Source organism: Ornithodoros turicata, chromosome 1, assembly GCF_037126465.1.
Source record: "Ornithodoros turicata isolate Travis chromosome 1, ASM3712646v1, whole genome shotgun sequence".
In the NCBI taxonomy this organism is placed as follows: domain Eukaryota; kingdom Metazoa; phylum Arthropoda; class Arachnida; order Ixodida; family Argasidae; genus Ornithodoros; species Ornithodoros turicata.
The window spans coordinates 187,269,728-187,292,271 of NC_088201.1; the positions used below are offsets into that span (position 1 = coordinate 187,269,728).

A 22,544-nucleotide genomic window follows, 5' to 3' on the forward strand; every position below is an offset into this window, starting at 1 on the left:
CTCATTAACAAAGTAATTTCAATATGTATTATTGTACCACCAGAGACGTTTTCAAGTGATTCAGAAGATTAAACATTCAAACTTTGCTTAATAGTTGAAATTTCAAAAACTTAAGATTTGTCCTTCAAGTTCACTCACTCTCTCTCTCCCTCTGCATATCATATTGCTACCATAATGCAAATTGCGGAATACTTCTAACACAGAGGCAGATGGAGCTATTACCCAAATTCGGGTTGTATAACTATCCTATGGTTCTTTTTTTTTTTCTGTCGTCTTCGGCACGTATTTTCTCACACATTTGGAAGCTTGATAGAGTGGTGTCACTTCTTTCAGATTTGATGCCCACGAATACGCAGGTTGGCGAACAGGTGAGGCAACGTCTTCTTTTCTCTCCGACCAAACGTAACCGAATCCTTATCAATTGTTGAGCACAAGAGGGCCCGATCAGCCAATCTCAGTGGAACTATTACGGCAATAGGCCTATCACAAATTTGGACATTTCCAGTAGCACTTACGGCTTTGCGGTCCGATGGAACCAGTATGACTTAACTGTCTAATGGCCTTAGATGTTTCGATTAGAGCCCTGCACGGGCCGACTTTCTATCTGCCGACTATCCGACTATCTGAGGAATGTAGCTGGAACACAGGTATTGCCGATTAGGCAGCAGCGGTTTTTTTAATTTTCACGATTTATCCGCAGAGTAACAGACAGGGCGGCATTATGGACATAAAATTTGGAGGGCATGATACATCCTTTAACGTCCCCATTAGCTTTCCGACACTATTCTTGTTTGTTTTATCTTCGTTACAAATCCCGAAGTTTATCTTGACGAACACTGTACATAAGGAATAGCCCTGGTGGTTCTCCGCAAAACGTCAAGCTCTCTTTCACAGTTTACCACACTACCGATGAACTCATCACTCGTCATGTACAATGTATTTATACAGAAAATCTCTACCCAAGGCTTTGCAGCAAGCAGAAGTTCGGCATCGTGCATACTGGCCTATTCGACTACAACAATTTTGCTGACGACTCTCTATATCTGATCGTAACAGAGGCGTAAGTATGTGACAATTACAGCAACGAGTGTGTACAAATACATTGGAAGGATATCCTCTTATTGCAAACACTTGGTAATATGTACACAAAAATTAAGGGTAGTGGGTGAGGGCGAGAACCGCCGATATTTCGAACAGAGACTGTTCTCGACTGTTATCGTCCTGAATAAACACCGTGAGGAGCGAACGTACTTCGAGATGTAAATTACCAAATTTCGTTATGCAAATGAGCCGATACCGCAAATACGCGCGAGTCGAGCTCTGAAACGGCGGCAGGCAATCCATTTGTGGCGACCATGTGCTTCGAGGCGATGGAGCTGATTGGCGTACGCGCTACCATGTTGGGTAGACAGACCGCTATCGGGCTCAGATATGAAGAACATCCCGTCGTTTCCGTGCTCGAAGAGTGTGCAGTTCTGGTATCGGCTAATTTGCATAGAAAATTTGGCAATTTATTGTGAGCATGCCATGGCTGGAGAGGCACGAGGCGAGGCAAGGGAAGAACAATGGGGGCAGCGAACTGCCCTTTTAATGACGGAAGGCGAAAGCGATGCAAACAATACAACGAACAAGCGAACCGTCAAGTAGACTGGCGAATGACGGTTGACTGGTGGCATGGGAGTTTCCAGTATTTCAGAGGCGGCGACGGCGTGCCACAGCTCTGGCGTGAGCAAGGGGCGACCTATGTTGCAGTCCAGGGGAAGTGCGGCGTAAATGAGGAGGAAGTAAGACCTTCACATCTCACCCTCTCCCGAAGACCAAAGTCCTATTTGAGAGAATTTTAACATTTGCAAAACTATATCACAATACAAACTAAAAAAAGCATGGCTGTGAAAAGACGTGACGGGCGAACGTTGGTGGTGAGGTAAACAACAGTCCAGTTGCAACAAGGCGTAATTTTTGGCGTAAGAGGTAGTGGTGGAACCTTAACGTAATCGTCCTGTTGTGATTGTTTCGATCCCTTTTTTGCTAACGTTCTTGGTTTCAGCGAGTTAGGGTACAAGGTGTCAGTTGGACAAATCCGCCACACGAAGCGTTGCCTTCAGTAGAAAAGTCCACCAAGCGCCTTGAGGTACATTCTCGATACGTACGAGGTATAGGGGCGCTAGTGACTTTACGCATAACATTTCCTCCTCTTCTACTATGTAAGTTTGTTAGGTGGCCTCACAGACCTCCCTCTACGGGTTAGAGTCCCTTGCTCTTGTGCAGCCGTGTTACTAGGAGCGGTTTCTTGCGATGGTGAGTTGCTCTGGATTGGGCTAGCGATCGTTCCTGTCTCCAGGTCCCTGGAGGTTGTTGTCAGTTCACGAGTCCCTACGTTTGAGTCGACCCACAGGAGAGCTGACATTGCTATGTCAGTTACCTCATCGTCTAGTTTAACCTGGCCACTAAATGGGTGCATGTGATTAATGTGAAGTTTCCAGAGTGCACCTTTCACCCTTACTACGTGGTGTCAAGGTCCAAAGCACTACACAATCTCAGCTGCTCTCGATTCTTCCCCTTTCCATAGTTACGCAGGAGTACCCTTTGGCCCATATTATACTCATGCTGTGGAAAGCTCCCTTGCAGTGTGTGAATGCGAAAGGTGTCCTTGATCTACGCCGTGTTGGGTAGTGCTCAATGACCCAAAATTCGCACTGCAAGCTACTGAGAATGCTGGCATACGAGATTCATTCGCACTTTTATTGAGTGATGTATTGGTGGTGTACCACCACGTGTTCGAAGCAGGTTAAAGGCTGGTCCTCCGATGGGTTCCAGCTCAATGTGGTGTCGTGGCAAATTAACGGGCTGACAGCGTCGCAGGAGCAGCTCTCTCGTATCGGAAGCAGACCTGTATTGCACTGCTGAGAGGAGATTGTCGTTCCATTCTTCACGCCTCGTGGCACTCCTGGCTTCCCGCCAATGGACAAGGGATATTCTCCGCCAATCTGTGCTGAGCAGAGTTCATGAAACGCACGCTTTCCGCACGCCACGAAACACCCTGCGTCAAGATTCTGCGGTCATTCACTATAGGTCATTCACCATATGCGTCTCGATGTGGCTTTTACAGCTCAGTGGTTGTTACCACTTGGGAAGAGTTGACTCTCCCAGATGCTTTTAATGCGGTGCTCTAGAAAATCTAAAGCACTTTTTTTTAATTGTCCATCCTACCAACCTTCACGAACCGCTCATGGGGACTCTTAATCAGCTGGACGCTCACCCACTATCTCTATCCAATGTATCTAGACCATTGTGAAATCCAACCCACCAAAGCGCTCCACTAAGCTATTTTGATCTTTTTGGGCTCAATAGGACTTCGATCCTTATTGTTAATTGGCTCATTATTTCGATACACCTCCATCACCACCGACACTGTGTCAGAGTATGTGGCACCAGAAATGTGGTAGTATCGCCCCTTGCGATGAAACTCCGCATTCATAATTTTGAAATAAAGTAGTAGTTGTTAGTGGACGATCAGAATCAATTACGCACCATGCGTTAGCTTTATTTAGTTTTTTTTTATTTCAGTGACAACATAAAAGTGATACATTAAAGCTGAAAGGCCATCCGGATCATAGCCGAAGCTAGTGCGATCCGTAGAAACATGTCAAACAAATATATGACAGCAGTACTACTACTACCAATACTACTACACTAAAAATATGCAAGTCACAAAAATCCTAAACAGTGTTATCTATGTTGATTCAAGACCAGTACTGTGAAGTAAGTGCCTATGTAATGCTAATTTAAAGTTCCTAGATGAAATTACAGATAGTGGTAAGGAATTCCACTTAATTACGCCTTGGTATTGTAAAGTACGCATCCCATGCTCATTCGCTTGTTGTTGTGCTAAGAGATGATGCCCTAACACGGAGCGGCTGGTGCGAGTTAGAGAGGAAAAATGAAGACCTAGAACTAGCCCTTCAGTAATAATACATTTCCTTATCATCAATACAGTCCTTTCAAAACACAATGTGTTAAATGGCAGAATGCGTAGTGTTTCATACAAAGGCAGACATGATTGCCTAGGATGTGCATTCAATATTGTGCGAATTATACGGTTTTGAAGAAGTTCAATGGGTCTTAAGTAAGTTCTATAAGTGTGCCCCCATCATTCAACGCAGTATAAGAGGTGACATTGGACTAATGAGAAATACAAAATTCTTAAGACAGCCAGAGGGAAGATTTTGCTCACCCTGTACAAAGCGCCACACGAGTGAGATAACTTAGAACATACTTGTGAAATATGTGGCTTCCAGTTAAGATGGAAGTCTAGCACAACACCCAGGTACTTAATACTATTAAGGCGTTCGATGGGTAAGCCCTTGATGACAATATTAAATTTTGATAAGTCAATACTTTTACGATGCAACGAAATTCTATGTATTTTGTCTTCGATATATTTAACTCAAGGGCATTGTTTTCTAACCATTCGAGAAGCAATGGCATAAAATAATCAATGTTCGTTCGAATTGTATCTATACATTTGCTAGTGAAAAACAAGGCCGTATCGTCAGCATACATAATGCAATTTGAAGACATTCCACTAGGAAAGTCATTTACGTACAAAATAAAGAACAATGGTCCCAGGGCCGAGCCCTGGGGGTCGCCAGTGTGTATTGGGAGTGACGAAGAGTGGTGCCCGGCAATAGATACAGTTTGTGTTGTATTGCTGAGGTAACTGGAGAAAAACTCTAAAGAGTGGCCTCTTATACCATATTTAGACAATTTAGCGATGAGTATATTGTGTTGAACTGTATCAAAGGCCTTCTTTAAGTCTAAAAAAATGACAACACAGTATTCACCTCTATTAATAGTACTGTTGATAATTTCAGTTGCTGAAAGTACAGCAGTAGCTGTGGACTTCGACCTGCGAAACCCATGTTGGTTTGGGCTGATTATATTGTGTTTTTCAAAGAAAGTTGTCAATCTAGAGAACAGTACTTTTTCGAAAATTATGTTAAGCGCGCTTAACACGGAGATTGGGCAGTAATTAGTTAAATTATTATAGTCGCCATTTTTATATACTGGTACCACTCTAGCACTTTTCAAGATAGCTGGATAGCGAGCCTCAGCAATAGAAGAATTAAAGACTGTAGCCAGCACCGGACATAGGATATCTCTATTCTGCCGTATTACCTTCATAGTGATATTGTCACTGCCATGCGAAGTATTATCAGAACACTTATTTATAGCCTCGAGAATATCGTCACATGTAACACCGAACAGTGCAAACGTATTCTCATTGTCACAATGAGTGTGACCTGGGACACTGCCAATGTAGTTTCCACACGAAGAGCCCAAGTTAACAAAGAACCCATTAAAATGCTCGCACAATAAAGTCAGATCATCAGTCGTCGTAGGCAGTACTTGCTTTGGTAATTTCTTTCCCATAGCCTCATTTATAATCCGCCATACTAGACGGCGATTACTGCTTGTCCGTATTAACTGACAATAATATTCACGTTTACACTCTCGGATCATCTTAACCGAGATATTACGATGATCCGAGTGATATTACGATGATCCATATTACGATGATCGGTAATTAATTCCTCCACAACTTCAGCGTAGTTCTCGCTACTATTATCGTCAGATATAATATAGTCAATTAAAGTGGCAGACCCTGAGACTACGCGAGTGGGCGCTGCAACTAAGTTTCTGTACCCGTATGAACTTAATAATAAACGGAATGCATTAGAAGACCCCACATCTAACCAATCAATATTAAGGTCACCACAAATGTACGTGCGGTTCCCGCTTGAGTGAACCCGGGCAAACAGCTCCTCAACTTCTTCAAGGAAACATTGGTGACATTTAGGCTGGGAGACTTGTAAATAACTCCCACTACAATTTTATTCAGTAACTGTATAAACAGAGCCTCACAGCCGTTAGTTCTTCGTGTGGAAAGCGGCAACCCTGTAAACTGACCTAACAGCCACAATATTGCAACACAAGAAACACGTTTCTTTTCCCTATTTACCTTTCAGAAGTTTGTTTCAAACCGCCCCGAAGACGTCGAGCCAACATGAGCATAATGTTAGAACCCGAATCCTGTATTCTTGTTGCTGAGCATACAGGGTGTCCCATAAAACGTGTCATTGAATTTTAATAAAAAAAACTACACCGCATAGAATCACGCGGTCAACGGCATTTGTTCTTACTGGGTTTTTGAAAGCTCCTAATGTGTATGTCATGTAACCTTGTCATGTAAGTTTAATTATGTAAAGTATTGCGAACTGAACTCGGAAATTTGCCAAGTGAAGGTCACTTTTTTACCTCACGAATGTGAAGGGCGTGCCAAATTTACCCAAATTAATGATGATTGACAGGAGTATTGTGGAGCTATCGCATCAGAAAAAAACAGCCGAAAATCATGCTCTTCGGGGCTCGCACAGGATAGCGCGCGACCCCCCCCCCCCCCCCCCAATGTTTGAGCGAAATGATTCTCACTCCGACGAAAACAGGTTGGGAACCCACCCCACAGCAGCATGGTAGAAAGAGTTAACACTGTCATAGCTTATCGCGCCCGGCTTCGGCTGCGACGATGCCTTCCCTCTCCCAATTTGAGGAGGAAAGTCACTTTTTCACTCTGTGGGCTGGATTCCCAACCTCCTTTCGTCGGACTGACAGTGATTGCGCTCAAAAAAAGTCACCGCGCGTTATATTCAAGTGTCCCGTGAAGCATGCTATACGGCTATTTTTCCCGATAGGATAGATCCTGGAGAGCATTGTCAATTATCATGAATTTTAGTAAATTCAGCACGTTCTTGATGTTGGCGGGGTAAAAAAAGTGACCTTTACTTGGCAAATTTCCGAGTTCACCTCACCAAAATTTACATAATTAAACTTACGTTACATGACATGAACATCAGGAGATGGCAAAAACCTAGTAAGAACAAATGCCGTTGACCGCATGATTTTAGGTGGCGTAATTTTTTTTATTAGTATTCAAAGACACGTTTCCTGGGACAGCCTGTATACCAACCATACGAGAGTTTAAAACGTCGTCCTAACATGAGCACAATGTTTGAACCTAAAACACATGTTGTTTGGGAACATTGATCCTTTTCGATCGACGAACAATTTCTACGCTGGTAACGTTATTCTTGTCATATACAGAGGTAAACTTGAAATGTATGCTCATTGTCTGAGGCGAAAAGTGCCGCTTTGGCTCTTCTCGGGCGTTAAAATGTGTTCTCATTGCAGCCTCACATTCGTTGAACCATACGACGCTGACCTAGGCAAGGGTCGGAGTGACACTTCTGGCAATCGTGACGGAGTAGTCATTGAATACGGCGAGGAGGCATACAGGTAAAGGAATATTTCAAGATTTGCAGCTGTAGTTTATCGCTAAAAAAGAGAGTAGCTCTATTACCTCCTTGTCAATTTTTGTTAGCAAACATGGCCGGTTTATGCATGAAGCATTGGAGTATGGCAAGGGTGTTCCGCAAGAAAGTCTTGTTGTGCAATGGGGATTGGATTGCTGTTACTTCAAGCGTTTTCAAGACCAGGTTCATTTAACTGACCTACACAGAGCTAAGAACAGAGCTTCGCCGCATAGTACACTCCTAACCAATCACCATTCCGAACCACTGTTGCCACTTTGTCTCCTCTCGGAGTAGGTAAATTTTGTTTAGAACGTCGCTGCATCACGACAAAGTTGGACAAAAAATAGCTGAAAATTGCCAATTTTAACATACGCTCATAATAACTGGCGGACCCAGGATTGGGGAGGGCAACCGTCGCTCCAAAACGTGAGTGTATGCATTGAATTTCATTCTCATCCCTCCCCGCTACGTGCTTCAACAAAGAAACCAACCCTCACTCATGTCGAGGGTCTGAATCCACCACCGCGTGTAACTCAATCCACAATTACTGTCATTGGTAACTTTACACTCTTTAAAAACGTGTGTTGTAACTTCGTCTTGGGAGTAAGCCCTTGCCAAAATATGTAACTTCCTTTACAGTGTACATTTACTCTGAAAAACAAGTCTTCTCATTCCTTTCAGAGAGTAACAAGACCCGCGAACTCCTTAGTGGAGGATATCTGTACACTCCAGAGGGAGTGATATATGTGGCATGGATGTACCAGGGTAGATCTAAACAGGTAGCGCAACTCGCATAGGCCCCTGTGTCTTCAGAATGACACCATGATAGAGACGGTCACCGCAATTCATCCATTGCGCAGGCTACTACGATTGTAAATAAATGACGTCAGAGATCACTTCAGCAGTATGAATAATAAGTTGTGCATAATTAGCAATGCACGTTTAGATTCGCGCACTTCGTTTGCGTTGTATTCCCTTTTCCTAGCCCAGGCAACGATTCCAGAGGAGAACACACAAAAATAAATCATATTAGGTTTAATGAATCATCAATTCGAAATACATACAGTTATCACAGATTTTGACATCTTCAAACAGAAGGGCATCGTGATGACCACAGAGAAATCAGGAAGGCTCACTTAAGGTCCACTTCACACCTAGAGCTATACGTACACCTTGTGATTAGACGGTTGCATTTATAACAATGAGTGGCCATTATAGGTCCACCGCAACAAAACATGACATCGTTGATGCACAGTTGATTCCTGCTAACACTCACGCTATCATGGCCACTCGTCCCATGATGATTTTTTTTTTCGCGGAGCCAGCAACAGCGGATGCACTGTATTCATCTGTTCACACGTGTTAAGCTTGGTCTACAGCTCCAAGAACTCCACATTACAATGCACGGACACACTGCACGGATACAGAGATGCACAGATAAACACGCCCAGTCTGACACATGCGCAAAGGAGCAGGACACGGAAATGTGCTCGGGTGGCAGGGGATTTCGTATAGGTGCACGCGTGGGGTAGCAGAAAGTTTTTCTATATTGAAATTATGAATAGCCTATTAGTACATACAAAAGCTCCTCACGACGGTAGCCTTGGCGATGGGTATGACTTGGTACTACTATGGGTAAACTACCAGTTTACATATACCTTGGATGTACTCCCCAAAAATGAGTTACTACACACCCTTCTTTTAGGATTGTAGATGATGTGTATGTGACGTCATTTTTATAGAACTCCCGGATAACCACGAATAAGCAACCCAACAAAAACTATGCTCAATATCGCAACAGAAATAATGAAAAAAAAAAGTAAAATTTCCGCTTTAGCCCAGCCTGCTCGGTTTTGCAAAGAAGCGCGTGAGTTTAGAGGAGGAATTGCCCTGCATTTTGCCTTCGTCGAGATAAGACGGTTGTTTGGATTTCTTTGTGGTCAGACGGTTTTCAGGAGCATCAACGCCAAAGCGGGGGAAAGACAGGCAAAACAATTCTCAAGCACCACAATGTACTGAAACACGAGTGCAATAGGGTTGGACGGGTAGGTGCAAGGCCTTGAACAGACTCGGGAGACTAAAGAACATTAATAAGACACTTACCGTCGACCCCTATTGCACTCGACTTTCAGTATATTGTGCTGCTTGGGAAGACGCTGAAACACTTCATCCTCTCCCCGCCTCTCCGCCGCGCGCACTTATTTGTCACAATCGAGCAGGCGGGGCTAAAGCGGACTATTTTTTTCGTCTATTGTTTTTGTTGGGTCTGTGGTTATCCGTGGAGAACTTGGCAATTTTCAAAGTTCAATTGACTAAAAATAAGTTTCCCGCAATTAAAAATTGTCCAAAGCCCTCCTCAATGGTGGCAAAAGTCTCGAGAAGATAATTGCCGAAAGTCCTACAATCCTCCGGAGAGTACGTCACAAGTTTGAACTTTTTGTGACGTTAGGTGAAACACACTGTATATGGATAGGTTGGATACCTAGCACGAATGAATTTGAAAAGGAAAAAAAAATGAACAGAAAACTACAGACTTGTAGCCTGTGGGATTTTGTGCAGGACCGGGTATCAAATACTTGTCATTACTGCAAGTGGGGATGCGCACCAGGAAACCGTCCCCTAAGCCCCCTTTGACTAGTCCGCCCACTCACATTCATTCGCTTGTTCAGAGGAATGAATGTGAGTTCGACATGCACTTTGACACGGGCTAGCTGCAAGCAGAGCACGCACCACATTGTCTGGGCGTTTTGTTATGTGGGGCACTTTTTATGCCCCTTTCAGCAAATCAGGGCAAAGAACGATGTTACTGGGCATGACAGTTTACTAGAAGCGCGCTATGTGCTGAGGTTCATTCTCAAAAGTGCGAGCACTAATCTCCTGATATGTACATGGCGACTTTCAATAAAGAATTGCAATTTCCCTACACATCAAGACACCTCTTTGCATATTGTGAGCAATTTGAAAACTAGATTTTGGACTTGAAACTTCATTTTCAGGTAATGATACTAGTTTAGAACGCTTCCAGGAAAGTAGTAATGAATGTGACAGTGACCTTCTCCAGACAATGTGCCCATTCACTGCACAATTATAACTCATTAAGAGGTAGCCAATGGCATAGGCAAGCAAATGGGTATCAGAACAAAAGTAACACTGGAAATTCAAACGCATATTCAAGTTGTTGATGCAGATCAGAAAACCATATATATATGGTTGCGAAAAATTAAATTTGTAAATCTACTCCCAATTCGATTTTTTTTTTTTGTGTAAGTGAAAAATGTCAGTTTACTTTTCCCTTAACCGTAAAACGCCGCCGCAGCGAACGTCACCTAGATATGTTGAATGTCCCAAAGAAGATGGCAGCTCATTACATCATCGCTCGCGTCACCATCCTTGGCCGCTACCGCGCAATTATAGCTCGCTCATTCCTTCACTTGCTCTTGACGAACAGACGTCGCGTCGTCATCCCTGATCGCTGTCCTGTCTTCCACAAGCTGGTGCCGTGACCAGGATTCATACACAACGAGCGAAGACGGAAGGCTACGGTAGAGCTACGGGGTGATACAGGAATGGATATCGCACGACGATGGACAAAGCTTAGCTGATCAAGAAGCGAAAGGTTCTGCGCTCTCAGGTGACCAATATTGTTATTGAACGACGCATCACCGATTGAGTCAGCGACTCTGGATGAGCTAGAAGAACGTATGAAAGTAGCTCACACGACTGAGTCTCAGGACACTTCGTCGCCGCCAACAGCTACTAACGCTCGAGAACAAGGAGGGGTTCGACTCCTAACCTGGACCTGTTAAAGTCTGACGGAAAACGACATCTTCGGCCAGCATTCTAAAGTCAGTTTCAGTCCACTGTTCATAATACCCATCAGTTGTCTTCAGCTGACAAGATGAACTACCTGATGAATGCGCTACAAAATGAGGCGGCTAATGCAGTACAAGGCCTTCAGTTTACTGCTGGGGCATATGAGACGGCGATTTCGATCCTCCGTGAACGTTTCAGGAATGAAAACCTCTTAATTCAAGAACACTTGAAGACCCTCGCAGACATTGAGCCTGTACGTTCCAGTCGACAAGTGCCTCAGCTCCGAGGACCGTACGACTCCGTGCAAGCGTTCAACCGGGGTTTAGAAGCTTGGGCACATCTATGGAGTCTTACTGTTCCATGTTATATCCGATTCTACTTCGGGCCATTCCGTCAGATATGGCGCTGCAGTTTAATCGCGTGCTTGCAGACAAGACGTCGACATCCGCGTCCACCATTTCATCATGAAGCATTACAGTCATTGCTGACTTTCTTGAACAACGAGATCAACTACCGTGAGGAGTTAAGTGCCCGATTCGAGCAGAGCGCATTTAATGATCGTGCAAGGTCTCAGCTCTCCAAGGTTGCAAAGACTCCAAGCGGTTTTCCGGTCACAACATTGCAGAGCCAGGCGAGGCCTTCAAAGGGAAGTAAGTACTTATTCTCCAGCACTACGGAACAGAAAACATCAGAATGTATAAGGTCGAGGCAATTGGATGATAAGAAATTACTGGCAGGGGGCGCAACGTCTGTGTTTCCAGTGCCCCAAGTCAAATCACCCGGCGGAACAGTGCCGAGGTTTCCTGAAGCGTCGATCTCGGCCCGGAAGTCATGCATCCAGTATGTGTGACCTGACTTACAAACCGCCTCGTCAAGATGCTGCGGTTCCGTCGTCAGAGCCAGTCAGACTCAAGGCAACAGTTGCCAGCATCGGTCAATCCAGCTGCATCGTACTGCTTCAGACCGTCACTTTTGAGGCTTGAGGAACGAAGCAAGAGGTCTTTACTCGTCTAGTCTTCGATGAAGGCAGCTAACGCACCTTCATCACTAAAGCACTGTCTGACGCACACGGCTGTTCGCGGCTGCGATCTGAAAGTGTGCCCATTGGTTATTGTGGGCACTCCCCGTGACCGCAGTTTCTCGATACCGTGGAAGTATAGGTGTGGTGAGTACAGTTCGCCGAGGAGTATCACACCATCTTAGCTATTGTCATTGAGCAAATCCGTGCTGAGGCTCTCGCGGTTCTGTCCCTATTGGAAATTCCTACTTGACTCCATATGGTATTATGACACCAGGTCCTACATGATGAAGGAACCTACATACAAATAGGATCCTGTTTAATTGTGGGTCCTACATGCAAATGCGATCCTACATATAAACAGGATCCTATTTGGTTGTGGGACCTACATGCAAATGCGATCCTACATATTAACATGATCCTATTTGATTGTGGGACCTACGTTGGGTCTTACATGCAAATAGGTCCAAGTCTCTCGTGGTGATCCTGTATAATTTGTGCACCCTATTGTGCTCTGTATATTAGGAAATAACACATCATGCAGCTTCTATTTTTTTATTTTTTATTGATATCATTCATCATCCCTCTGACATGTCTGTTGAACAATCACACTCTTGCCTGATGTACAGCGTCTTCAACACCTTTACAGATCATGCTAGATGATAGCTCTAAGATATATTTCTTGTAGGCATCTGAAACAATAAAGTGAGTTAGGAAGCTAGATTTAACAAGGGATAATACATTATGTGTCCCATACATAAATACATAAAATATGCCAAAACGCTTGCACAGGTTAACCAGACTTCCCACATATGCTTTTACTTGAGGTCCAAAGACAATGGATTTGTTTGTTAGCAGTAAGATCAATTAACTATGACAACTGGGGCTACAGCAAGGGTGTCAGTAAGGCATTACCTGAACAGGGTGAAAACAATGCACGTTGAGTTATAATATCCGCAATTATTTACATTCTGTACATATTCCTTCCACACTCGGGGAAACTATGCATGACCCAAGCTGAGTTATTATGAATTAATAACCAAAAAAGGAAGATCTGTATCTTGAGAGCACCGGTACCCTGTAGCAGGGCCGCTGAAGCATCACACATGATATCAACCTGATGTTAAGTGACGATACAGGTTAACCAACAGGGTAAGAGCACAAGATTACAGATGGAGGATAAGGAAATAGGTAACAGTAGGGTAATAATCGCACTGAGCGGATAAAGTTATAGGAACCCACACGATAGGAAGAATACAAAGCAAAAGGTGCACGAAACATGGCATTGCGTGCACACAACTAACCTTCAATTCACGAAATCCAACAGCTTTCGGTCTTCCAAGGTACACACACAGAAACAGGTCCAGATACCACTAGTAAGGCATGAAATACAGTCACAGCACTGCGGGGCACCAAAACCACCAAAACTACGATGAAAGACGCTTCCCGAACGAGAGCTCTTTGGGCATGCGTCCGAACGCTTCTATTATTTCCCTTCCAAATGAGCTGGAGGAATTCCAAGCTCCAAGGGCGCCGCCTGGCTGTAACGGCTCTCCGCCATGCTCTCCTCGCGCTACATCCAGAAAGCAGGAAGCCGCGCGTACGGGTGACCAGTGCCATTGGAAAGAGGACGTTTTTCCCGTCAAAATAAGTCTTCAATCACATTTCTACGCCAACAAACAACTCACATAGAAAAAAATGCCCCCAGCCCCATGTATAACGAGCCGCTTTTGCCATGTTGTCCTCACTCGAGAATGAAGAGAGATAAAAAGGTCCCGCAAGTTTCTAGCCGTTCGGTGTTCGGAGTGCACGAATCCGTTAATAGGTGATTCAGATCTCCCACAGGGTTCAAACCTAAAAACAGGGACGAAGGTTGCAGAAGGAGAGTCAGCCTAAGGAATTTCGGGAATAACGCCATAACCTGTAGTAAATAGACGGAAGGTGCGAATTGAAAAGTTGTAGAGCAAAGAACCGAGAACACGCATCCAAAATTTCCAGTAAATTGGACGTTAGGTAAGCGAGATTACGGCACTAAAGGAACGGCACCCACGGAAGCGTCTCCGAGCGGCGTCAGCCAGACTTGCTGGCGCCAGTGCCATGACCTTCCAACTCCAAAGCCCATATCTGGGGAACGGAGAGTCGCGCGCTTACGGGATTAAAGCGGTTGGAAAGAGCACGTCAAGAGCTTCAAAACTATGTCAAACACGACTCTGTAGGTGCGATGGAAACGGTTTTAGGGAAAAAACAGCCGGCAGTCCCACGTATTGGGAGGAGTGTAAACACGGAAACCGGTAGCTCGAGAACCAGAAGACTGACAGCTGTAGTAAATTTTGCCACGATCACCGAGTTGACGCGAGTACACTCTAGAAAGATGAAAACTGTCCGACGCGGGCTTCCGTCCGAAAAAGGGCATGAAAGCTTAGAAAAACAGTTACGAACGCGTCTCTGCCCACAACCCCCGAACCGCTAAAGACCGACCCATGGTTCCATTTGACCGATGGTAGAGCGACTCAAGTTCTACTAGGACGGAAATTCTGGCGTCGACATGACCACCGGGGCGGATGTTACGGAGCTCCGAATGTATCGGAAGTGCAGACAGAGGCCTGGAATTTTCAAGTATCTCGACTTCTCTTAGAATTCCCTGCGAGCCGTGAGCGTGCACGTGAAGACGAACGATTGGGGAATCCGTCACAACAAACCGCGTCCTGATAGAACCGGTTTAGTCCTAGAAATTAGACCGAGAACCCCATCGACACCGCAATGTCGCTCGATGGGGTTCAACCGCCACCTCGACCTGTTGCGCACTGTTGTCGAAGTTTGTGCTTAAATAGCACTCAGAGGAATGCACGCATCATTGTATGCTTGATGTTTCGTCGACTAGTAGTGGACATACTCTATGCATGTTCCATAAATGAATGCAACCAGTCCATTCAGTTGTTTTCAACCTAAAAAAATATATTCATTTGCAGTGGTTCTAATAGAATTCGCACTTGATAACCTGCCGTATATGTGCGCGTTGGCAAACATGATTGAATATGACTAGTTCGTTCTGTGCCCCAGTTTTGAAGGATATATATATATATATATATATGCAATCAAATAATGTTTGTTGCTGTGTTAATATATCACTTCCATATCTCAAAATAATTCCCCACGTCCTCCTCACATGAAACCAAACAGGCCACGTAAGATCTCCCATAGCTCCTTTTTGATGCCTTGTAGGATCCTACAAGTCATCACGTAGCCGGATATAGGCAATGTAGTGTCCTACAACTCTCCTGTATTGCCGAATATGGGACAAGTAGGACACCACAACTCTCCTACATAGCCTAATATGAGACATGTCGGATCCTATGACTCACCTATATGTGAATGAATATAGGACATGTAGGATCCCACAACTTCCCACATAATACAAAATAGGACATAAAGGACCCTACATCAATTTGTATAGGATAAATAGGATCGCATACAACCTATTTGGCTTTTTTTCAACAGGGGTGGGAAGACGTACAGAGTAAGATGCAATGGTGTGGGTTATCCACGGCTGGCACGTCGCTCGATTGATCACAGCCAATTGATCCAATCCTCGCCAACAGCCAATCCTCGTCGGGGCTGACTGCTAATGGCAGTTCGGCACTGGGAATTTATGCAAGCTTACACAGGGCGTGCAAGCGATAGAAACAACGGTGTGATGGACGATTCATGTGCCATACGCCGCCATCAACAGTGTACGAACAGCTGCTTGTAACAATGTCATCGTGCTGCACGTAGGCCCAGTGCGCCAGCAGGAGGTAAACGGCATGACGGACTGCGTATGGAGCCTCGATAGCTTCGGTATTCGCAGCGACGAGACCGATGATCCCGTTCACCACCCTGTCATCGAAGCTTTCGAAAGTTCAATCCGGTTCGACAACAACAGATACTTGGCTGTATTGCCGTGGAAGCCCCAATCGCCAATGGCCACCAACAAATGCACTGCGGAGCGTCGTCTGTCACATGTGACGAAAACGTTGATGCGAACACCGGAAGCACTGCACCGCTATGACGGCGCCATTCGAGAGTATTAACCTCACGTGTGGCGGAAAAGGTCAGAGATGAAATGAACGACAATGCGCGTGAAGGACATGCGTACTACATGCCACATCATACTGTGATCAAGGAAGAAAGGTTGACAACGAAAATAAGGTTAGACTTCGGCGTTACTTCTCATGAAGATTCCGCCGCATCACCGAAAGACAACTTGAAGTCCGGTCCTAATCTGAAGATGTACATTTTAGCTATTTTACTGAACTTTAAACTGCATCCCGTTGCCTTAATCGCCGACGTTAAGAAAGCGTTTCTCCAAATAGCCATTCGACCTGAAGACAGAGACGCGCTGCGATATCTTTGGTATGAGACGTCGCCCCAGGAGGGGAACCATTGCCTAAGGTGGAAACGTGGCGAATGACAGGGGTGACATTCGGAACAGCTCCAGGTCCTTTCCTCTTGGCTGCGACCATGTTACATCACCTCCAGATGCTTGCTAAGGAATATCCTGAGACCACTCGTCTTCGTCAGGACTCCATCTACGTCGACGACGTTATTCTGGGAGCCGCAAGCCCTGAGGAGGCAGAACAGGTGTACCTCCAGGTTCAGCAGGTCTTGCACAAGGCGTGTATGAATCTGCAAAAATGGGGATCAAGTTTTCCCGAAATGCGCACCAGATTCCGGTCTGAGAAGGAAGCAGTGGTGATTGGGGCCATTACTGGAAACTTATAGAAGTCGTCGGGCACGGGCCGGATGCGGGCCGTAGCAGCCGGGCACGGTCCTGAAAATTAGGCTCGTGCAGTTCTCTAACTCCCACTCTCAGACGCGGAGCGGTGAGAAAGAAGAACCGTGTCTTCACCGGAAGTGAGCAAGAGCAACCGTGGACGACGCGCACTGCTGGGCGTGTTCGTGGCACGGCACAATACCCGTTGCGGGAAACAGTCGATGGGCGGGCAGGAGATATACGGAATGAGGTTGGATGAGAATGAGGGGCAAAGTTATTAGGGCGTAGGATTCGTGGCCTGGGGTGCCGCAAACGGCACGGGAGGGAGACCCGCTCGTAGGGGCCATCCCAGGAATAGCGAGGCAGTCGAGACGCCGGCTGGTAGCGTGCCAGGGCACCGGCTGCGGCGACTGCCAAAGCCGGCAGTCAAGAACGTTGCTCTGGTGTCGCGACCGGATGCGCGTGGAGACGCATGAAATGAAGCGGTGGCACTGTGCCGGGTGCCGGAGGCCACAGGGTGCCGGAGGAGCGCAGGTCGGTCCCTGGAAGCCGTGAAGCGGTGCTCGGTGGACGGATCAGGAAGGGATTCCCTATCTACCGTCCGCACGGAAGAACTGCATTGAGAGGCAGGAATAGTGCCGGCCTTTGTGAAGAGGTCCTCACTTGAATCTTCCTCGAATGCACGTCCGTTCTCGCTCCAGGGTCGTCCAAGTGCACCATGGCTTTCTGCACGGGGCGGAAGCTCTAATCCGCCCGGTGGCCGTTTTTTACGCGTCCTGGAAATAAAATTGACCACGTGATCACCAACATTATTGACTTCAAACTAACTTACGGAGTTGCTGCATGCGACATTTCAGACCATGAAATTATTTACACTGGTGGTTGCTGTGAAAAAGCGGAAGTAGCCGGACATCAGATACGCAGCCATGTGACTACAAAGCTATTGAAATATCCCTTTCGCAAATGATGTGGGGCTTTCATCGCTTTTCAAATGTGCGTGAAAAGTTTAGCTTCTTTATCTCCACTATTTCTGACGTAATTAAGCAGTATTCTACTCAAACCATATCTAGTCGGCGCACAGCTGTGAGGCAGCCTTGGATTACGAAGGCAATCCTAGGGAGCATTAAGCACAAAAACAACATGTATAGGAAACTTCGCTTGAACCCGCTGAACACACGTCTTCGTGCTAGATTTTCTAGGTACAGTAACGTGCTTAGAGATACCTTGAGGCTTGCAAAGCGAAACTACTTTTCTTCAGCTATAGACAGCTCTGCTGGTGACCCCAAATTGATATGGCGGACAATAAACTCTGCGCTATCAAGAAAGCTTAATGTAACTCCCACTGGTGCACGCCGGCTAACGCAGAACGGAACGTCTACTACAAACCCGAAGGAAATTGCAAATCAGTTCAATAACTATTTTTGTAACGTCGCAACTCGTCTTTGTCCGCCTGTAGACCCACTTCCAGCGGCCCCTATGCCTGCTCGAAATGACACTTCTTTTTTCTTGACACCGATAGACCGTTCTGAAGTCATTTCTGTTATTAACGGGCTGAAACCGCTTAAGTCATCCGGACATGACAACATTTCTCCCATTTTTCTCAAAAGGTTTTGTAACTATCTCGCTGATCCTCTTTTGGAGCTATTTAACGAAATATTCACTGAAGGTATTTATCCCCAAGAATTAAAGACTGCTAAGGTGTTACCTATCTTTAAAAGTGGGGATCGTACCGACACTTCCAACTATCGACCCATTTCGTTGCTCTCAGCCGTCAGTAAGGTTCTTGAGAAACTTATCCTACGTCGACTAGAGAGATTTTTCGATTTCAACAAGCTACTTTCTCCATCTCAATTTGGTTTCTGCAAAAACAAGTCCACCATTAGCGCACTGATTTATGCCACAGAAAAGATCAGAATGAACATTGAAGAGAAACTTTTAACTATAGGTATTTTCGTCGACCTCTCTAAAGCTTTTGACTTAATCAATCATAAAATTCTACTACAGAAGCTGGAGCGCTATGGCGTTAGAGGAACACCATTACAATTATTACAGAGCTTCCTGTGCAACAGGGATCCATTCGTTATCCAGGATGAGAGCTGCTCTGAAGTTGGGTCTATAGGAGCGGGTGTGCCTCAGGGTTCGATTTTTTTGGGTCCGTTCTTATTTCTCGTTTACATTAACGATCTACCTAACCACCTTTCTACCAGCTGTTTTCTCTACGCGGATGACACCAACATATTCATAGAATCCGATAATCGTTCATCTCTATTCTCTAAAGCAAACAGTGTCCTTGACAGGTACCGCTACTGGCTACTGTGTAACAGATTAGTTATTAACCTGGAGAAGACATCATATATCGTCTTTCAACTTCCTCAGAAGCGTCTTGACTTTAGTGACAAACAACTTCATTTCGGGAACTATGCTCTTACACGTGTTGCTTCAGTGCGCTTTTTAGGTGTAATTCTACATGAACATCTAAACTGGCAGCCACATATCACTTCGGTCCGTAACAAAATATCTGGGGGGGCTCTACGCACTTTCAAAACTACGGCACTTAGTTCCGACCTCAATGCTCCTGAACGTTTACTATGCGCTGGTGCACTCGCATATAAACTACGGACTCGAGGTATATGGCCTGACGTACACTTCTCATCTTCGTCCCTTACTCGTAGCCCAGAAGCGAGCCCTGAGAATTATGCTTTCTTTGAACCCCCGGGACCATGTGTCATTTGTGCTTCCTCTACTCTCTGTGCTTAACATCTTCGACCTCCTGAAATATAAGATGTCACTATTGATGCATACTTTTTTCTATGGGACAGCCGACCGATTCGAACTGCAGCTGCACATTCCTCACACATCTTACTCCCTTAGGAGTCTACAACTTTCTCTCTACAGCCCCACCTTCCGCACTAACCTTGGATTCTTCTCTGTTTCTGCTTTTGGCACTCGTCTGTGGAACGAGCTTCCTATTGCCATACGATCCATCGATAAGTATGCAGCGTTTAAACACTCTTGCCGAGCCTATTTTCGAGGCAGTTATGTTGATCCTTGTGTTTAAAAATGTATAATCATGCATAGGTTATGTACATATCCGTTACCTTTTGCAGTTTCTGTGTCTTCTCTTTTTTTTTCTTCTTTTTCTTCGAGGTATGTTATCGAATAGGTTATGTATGCATTTTGTTTTCTCTGCTTCCCACAAGTCATTTGTGTAAAATTATGCACATGGGTATAAGGACCGTTTTACAGGGTTCGCCCTCACGGTCCTCTTGTACTTTGTAATCGTAAATTGCACTAATAAAAGAAACTTGAATCTTGAATCTTGAAATATTTCACGTCGTGCATGTTCATATACACGACAGCCTCATATTTTTTTTTTCTCGGAAATCGGACATGGTCAGGTCACGGGACTGGAAGCATTGAGCTGCAATGTCCCACATGGCAAGAGCGACTATGGATGTTGAGTCTATGTCAGAATTCCCTCTTTCTAAATTGGGTAAAAAGGCCACACGGAGAACTCCAATCAGGGAACGCCCTTTGGCGACCGACTGATGAGAACAGGCGTCCGCAAGTTGTCGCGAGAAGCGTGTGATCGGCTTCTGGAACAACTCGGACGTGTTCCAGGGTAACCACATCGTGTGTCACGCAACATGCCCCCGTTACACCTCACACTGAGGAGCGAAAGGGGACGCATTTACGGAGGACTAAGGAGAACCCGAAGCAAACGAGCTCGTAGACAATTGCCTGCCCTGTGATCACATTCGTTCGCTGGGCCTACGTGACCCGGATGTTACTATCGCAGGGGCTCCCTTATATACAGAAGCTATACGAATCTAACTGATTCAATAGGTTTTCCTGCCAGCAAAGATTAAGGAAGGCAAGACGCGCAATATCGGTTAATGTCACGATGCAGACACATTAGGCAAAATTCCTGACGAATATCAGCGCAATTCCTCTTCAAGTCGACCCAGGACGCACACTAACCCCATGCCTCCCACTCCTTCCTGCTATCCTCTCCCCATCTGTCCACGTCTGTACGCCGCTTATAGCCACAGTTGCTTCGCCGCGCCAACACGGAATTAAAAAAAGCATCAGGTAAAAACACCTGATCATAACATTGTTGTACACACGAGAAAGTAACACAAGGATGTTTTCGCTAATCTGACATCGGTTTTGTGTGGCTTAATTTTCAAAATAGTGACATTGCTTTTCAGGAGAATATTGAAAGGAAACGAGGATTACAAATGCTACTACTCGTCCGACACTTGGTCACCGCCCCCGGTCTTCGACATTATCAAAGAACGGTTCACCTTTTATGAATCTCGCCAGGCTTGCTTTCGTCACGGTGGACCCAAAGAACGTAAGGTACGTGTCCTATGGATGAAGCGTCACATGAAGCAGTTGCGTGTGACTTTGTTTTACCCGTAGAGATCGGTGTAGCTTGTATCTCTTCGGGTGTTTCTGTAAGAAAAGTGAATGAAAATTCGAACACAAGGACAACTTACTGCTAACTCATTAAAATGAAACAGATGGAAAAACGCGTATGTAAATGCATAGAAGGAACCGTCGGTGTTCGTAGAAAGTATTGTTTCTGAAGTGCGCATAGCTCCGGATGCTACTAACGTTTTGCTGTACGACATACCAAGAAGACACTCCATATATAAAAACATCAGAACGAGACTGTATAATTTATACTCTGATGTAAGACAGATTTTCTATAAAAATGAACCTACGAGAGAAGGAAGGCAATGGAAACTTCCTTTGTGTTGTGTCTGTGGCGCTCACAACAAGGTTCGCTGTGTTAGCAATACAAAGCTCAAAGCAAAAGAAAGGAAGCTTGCATGTATTCTCCTGTTTTTCCATTCATCATATAATGCTTATAATTAATACAACCATTTATTCAAATGGCAAATCAATCATTCATTCAAAAGAATTGTTCATGGTAAAACGACATGATTACACTGAAAAGTAGAAATGACAATCCGACAGAGCAGTAACATCATGACATTTGAACACAGAACAGAATAAAACATAAATTTGCGGTGTTTTCTATCGAATTGCATAGCGTGTGAATTTGGAAGCTTTCCCAATTCCACTTAATTCTACACTCTTTTCGTGACTAATTCAAGCAGCGTTTCCTTCCCGCAAAATGGTCAAACAAGCTCAGAAATCATTTAGTGATGTGATCTCATATTTTCTTTTCTTTTTCATTACAAGCTGTGTACTTGAGCATCTGCTAGAAAAGTACCGAGCGAAAGTTCCTAGATTACAGTAGAAACGACTTAATTTCATAATTAATTGAATAAAAAGTACCCAGAGTGCCTCACAAGTAGCTCACGAACGCGCAGAATCCCTGCTTTTTTTAAATATGCTTAACTGTTTCCCTGTTTCAGGAGATAGTGGTAGAAGCTTCACGCACAGCAAATATATCAACTGAAAGTCCATTAAAATATTGTTGTGCATGAGCATTACTTGGCCCTGCGTGTTCTTCTCGTCGTGCTCTCGCACCAGATATTTTTAGAAGTCTGCGCCCTGTGACAAGCGTTGCAACGTTCTTTCAGCGTACATTCTACCACGTGTATACGTAACTACG

The 22,544-nt window shown here is 45.0% G+C and overlaps 1 protein-coding gene and 1 long non-coding RNA gene across 5 annotated transcripts in view; one reads left to right on the forward strand and one right to left on the reverse strand.

Annotated features, from left to right (window-relative positions):
• The window catches only part of LOC135374171 (uncharacterized), a 57,633-nt gene that overhangs the window by 24,408 nt on the left and 10,681 nt on the right, over window positions 1–22,544 (forward strand). For all 4 annotated transcript variants that reach the window (XM_064607186.1, XM_064607195.1, XM_064607198.1 and 1 more), the window contains exons 5-8: window positions 334–368; window positions 949–1,060; window positions 7,249–7,353; window positions 21,166–21,316. In XM_064607186.1, the coding sequence (XP_064463256.1) occupies window positions 334–368; window positions 949–1,060; window positions 7,249–7,353; window positions 21,166–21,316 (403 nt within the window). The remainder of the gene's footprint in view (window positions 1–333; window positions 369–948; window positions 1,061–7,248; window positions 7,354–21,165; window positions 21,317–22,544) is intronic.
• Window positions 12,747–13,611, reverse strand: LOC135374163 (uncharacterized). The gene is made up of 2 exons (XR_010416791.1): window positions 13,506–13,611; window positions 12,747–12,893 (listed from the first exon to the last, which is right to left on the reverse strand). It is a non-coding gene; the product is annotated as an uncharacterized LOC135374163 (long non-coding RNA).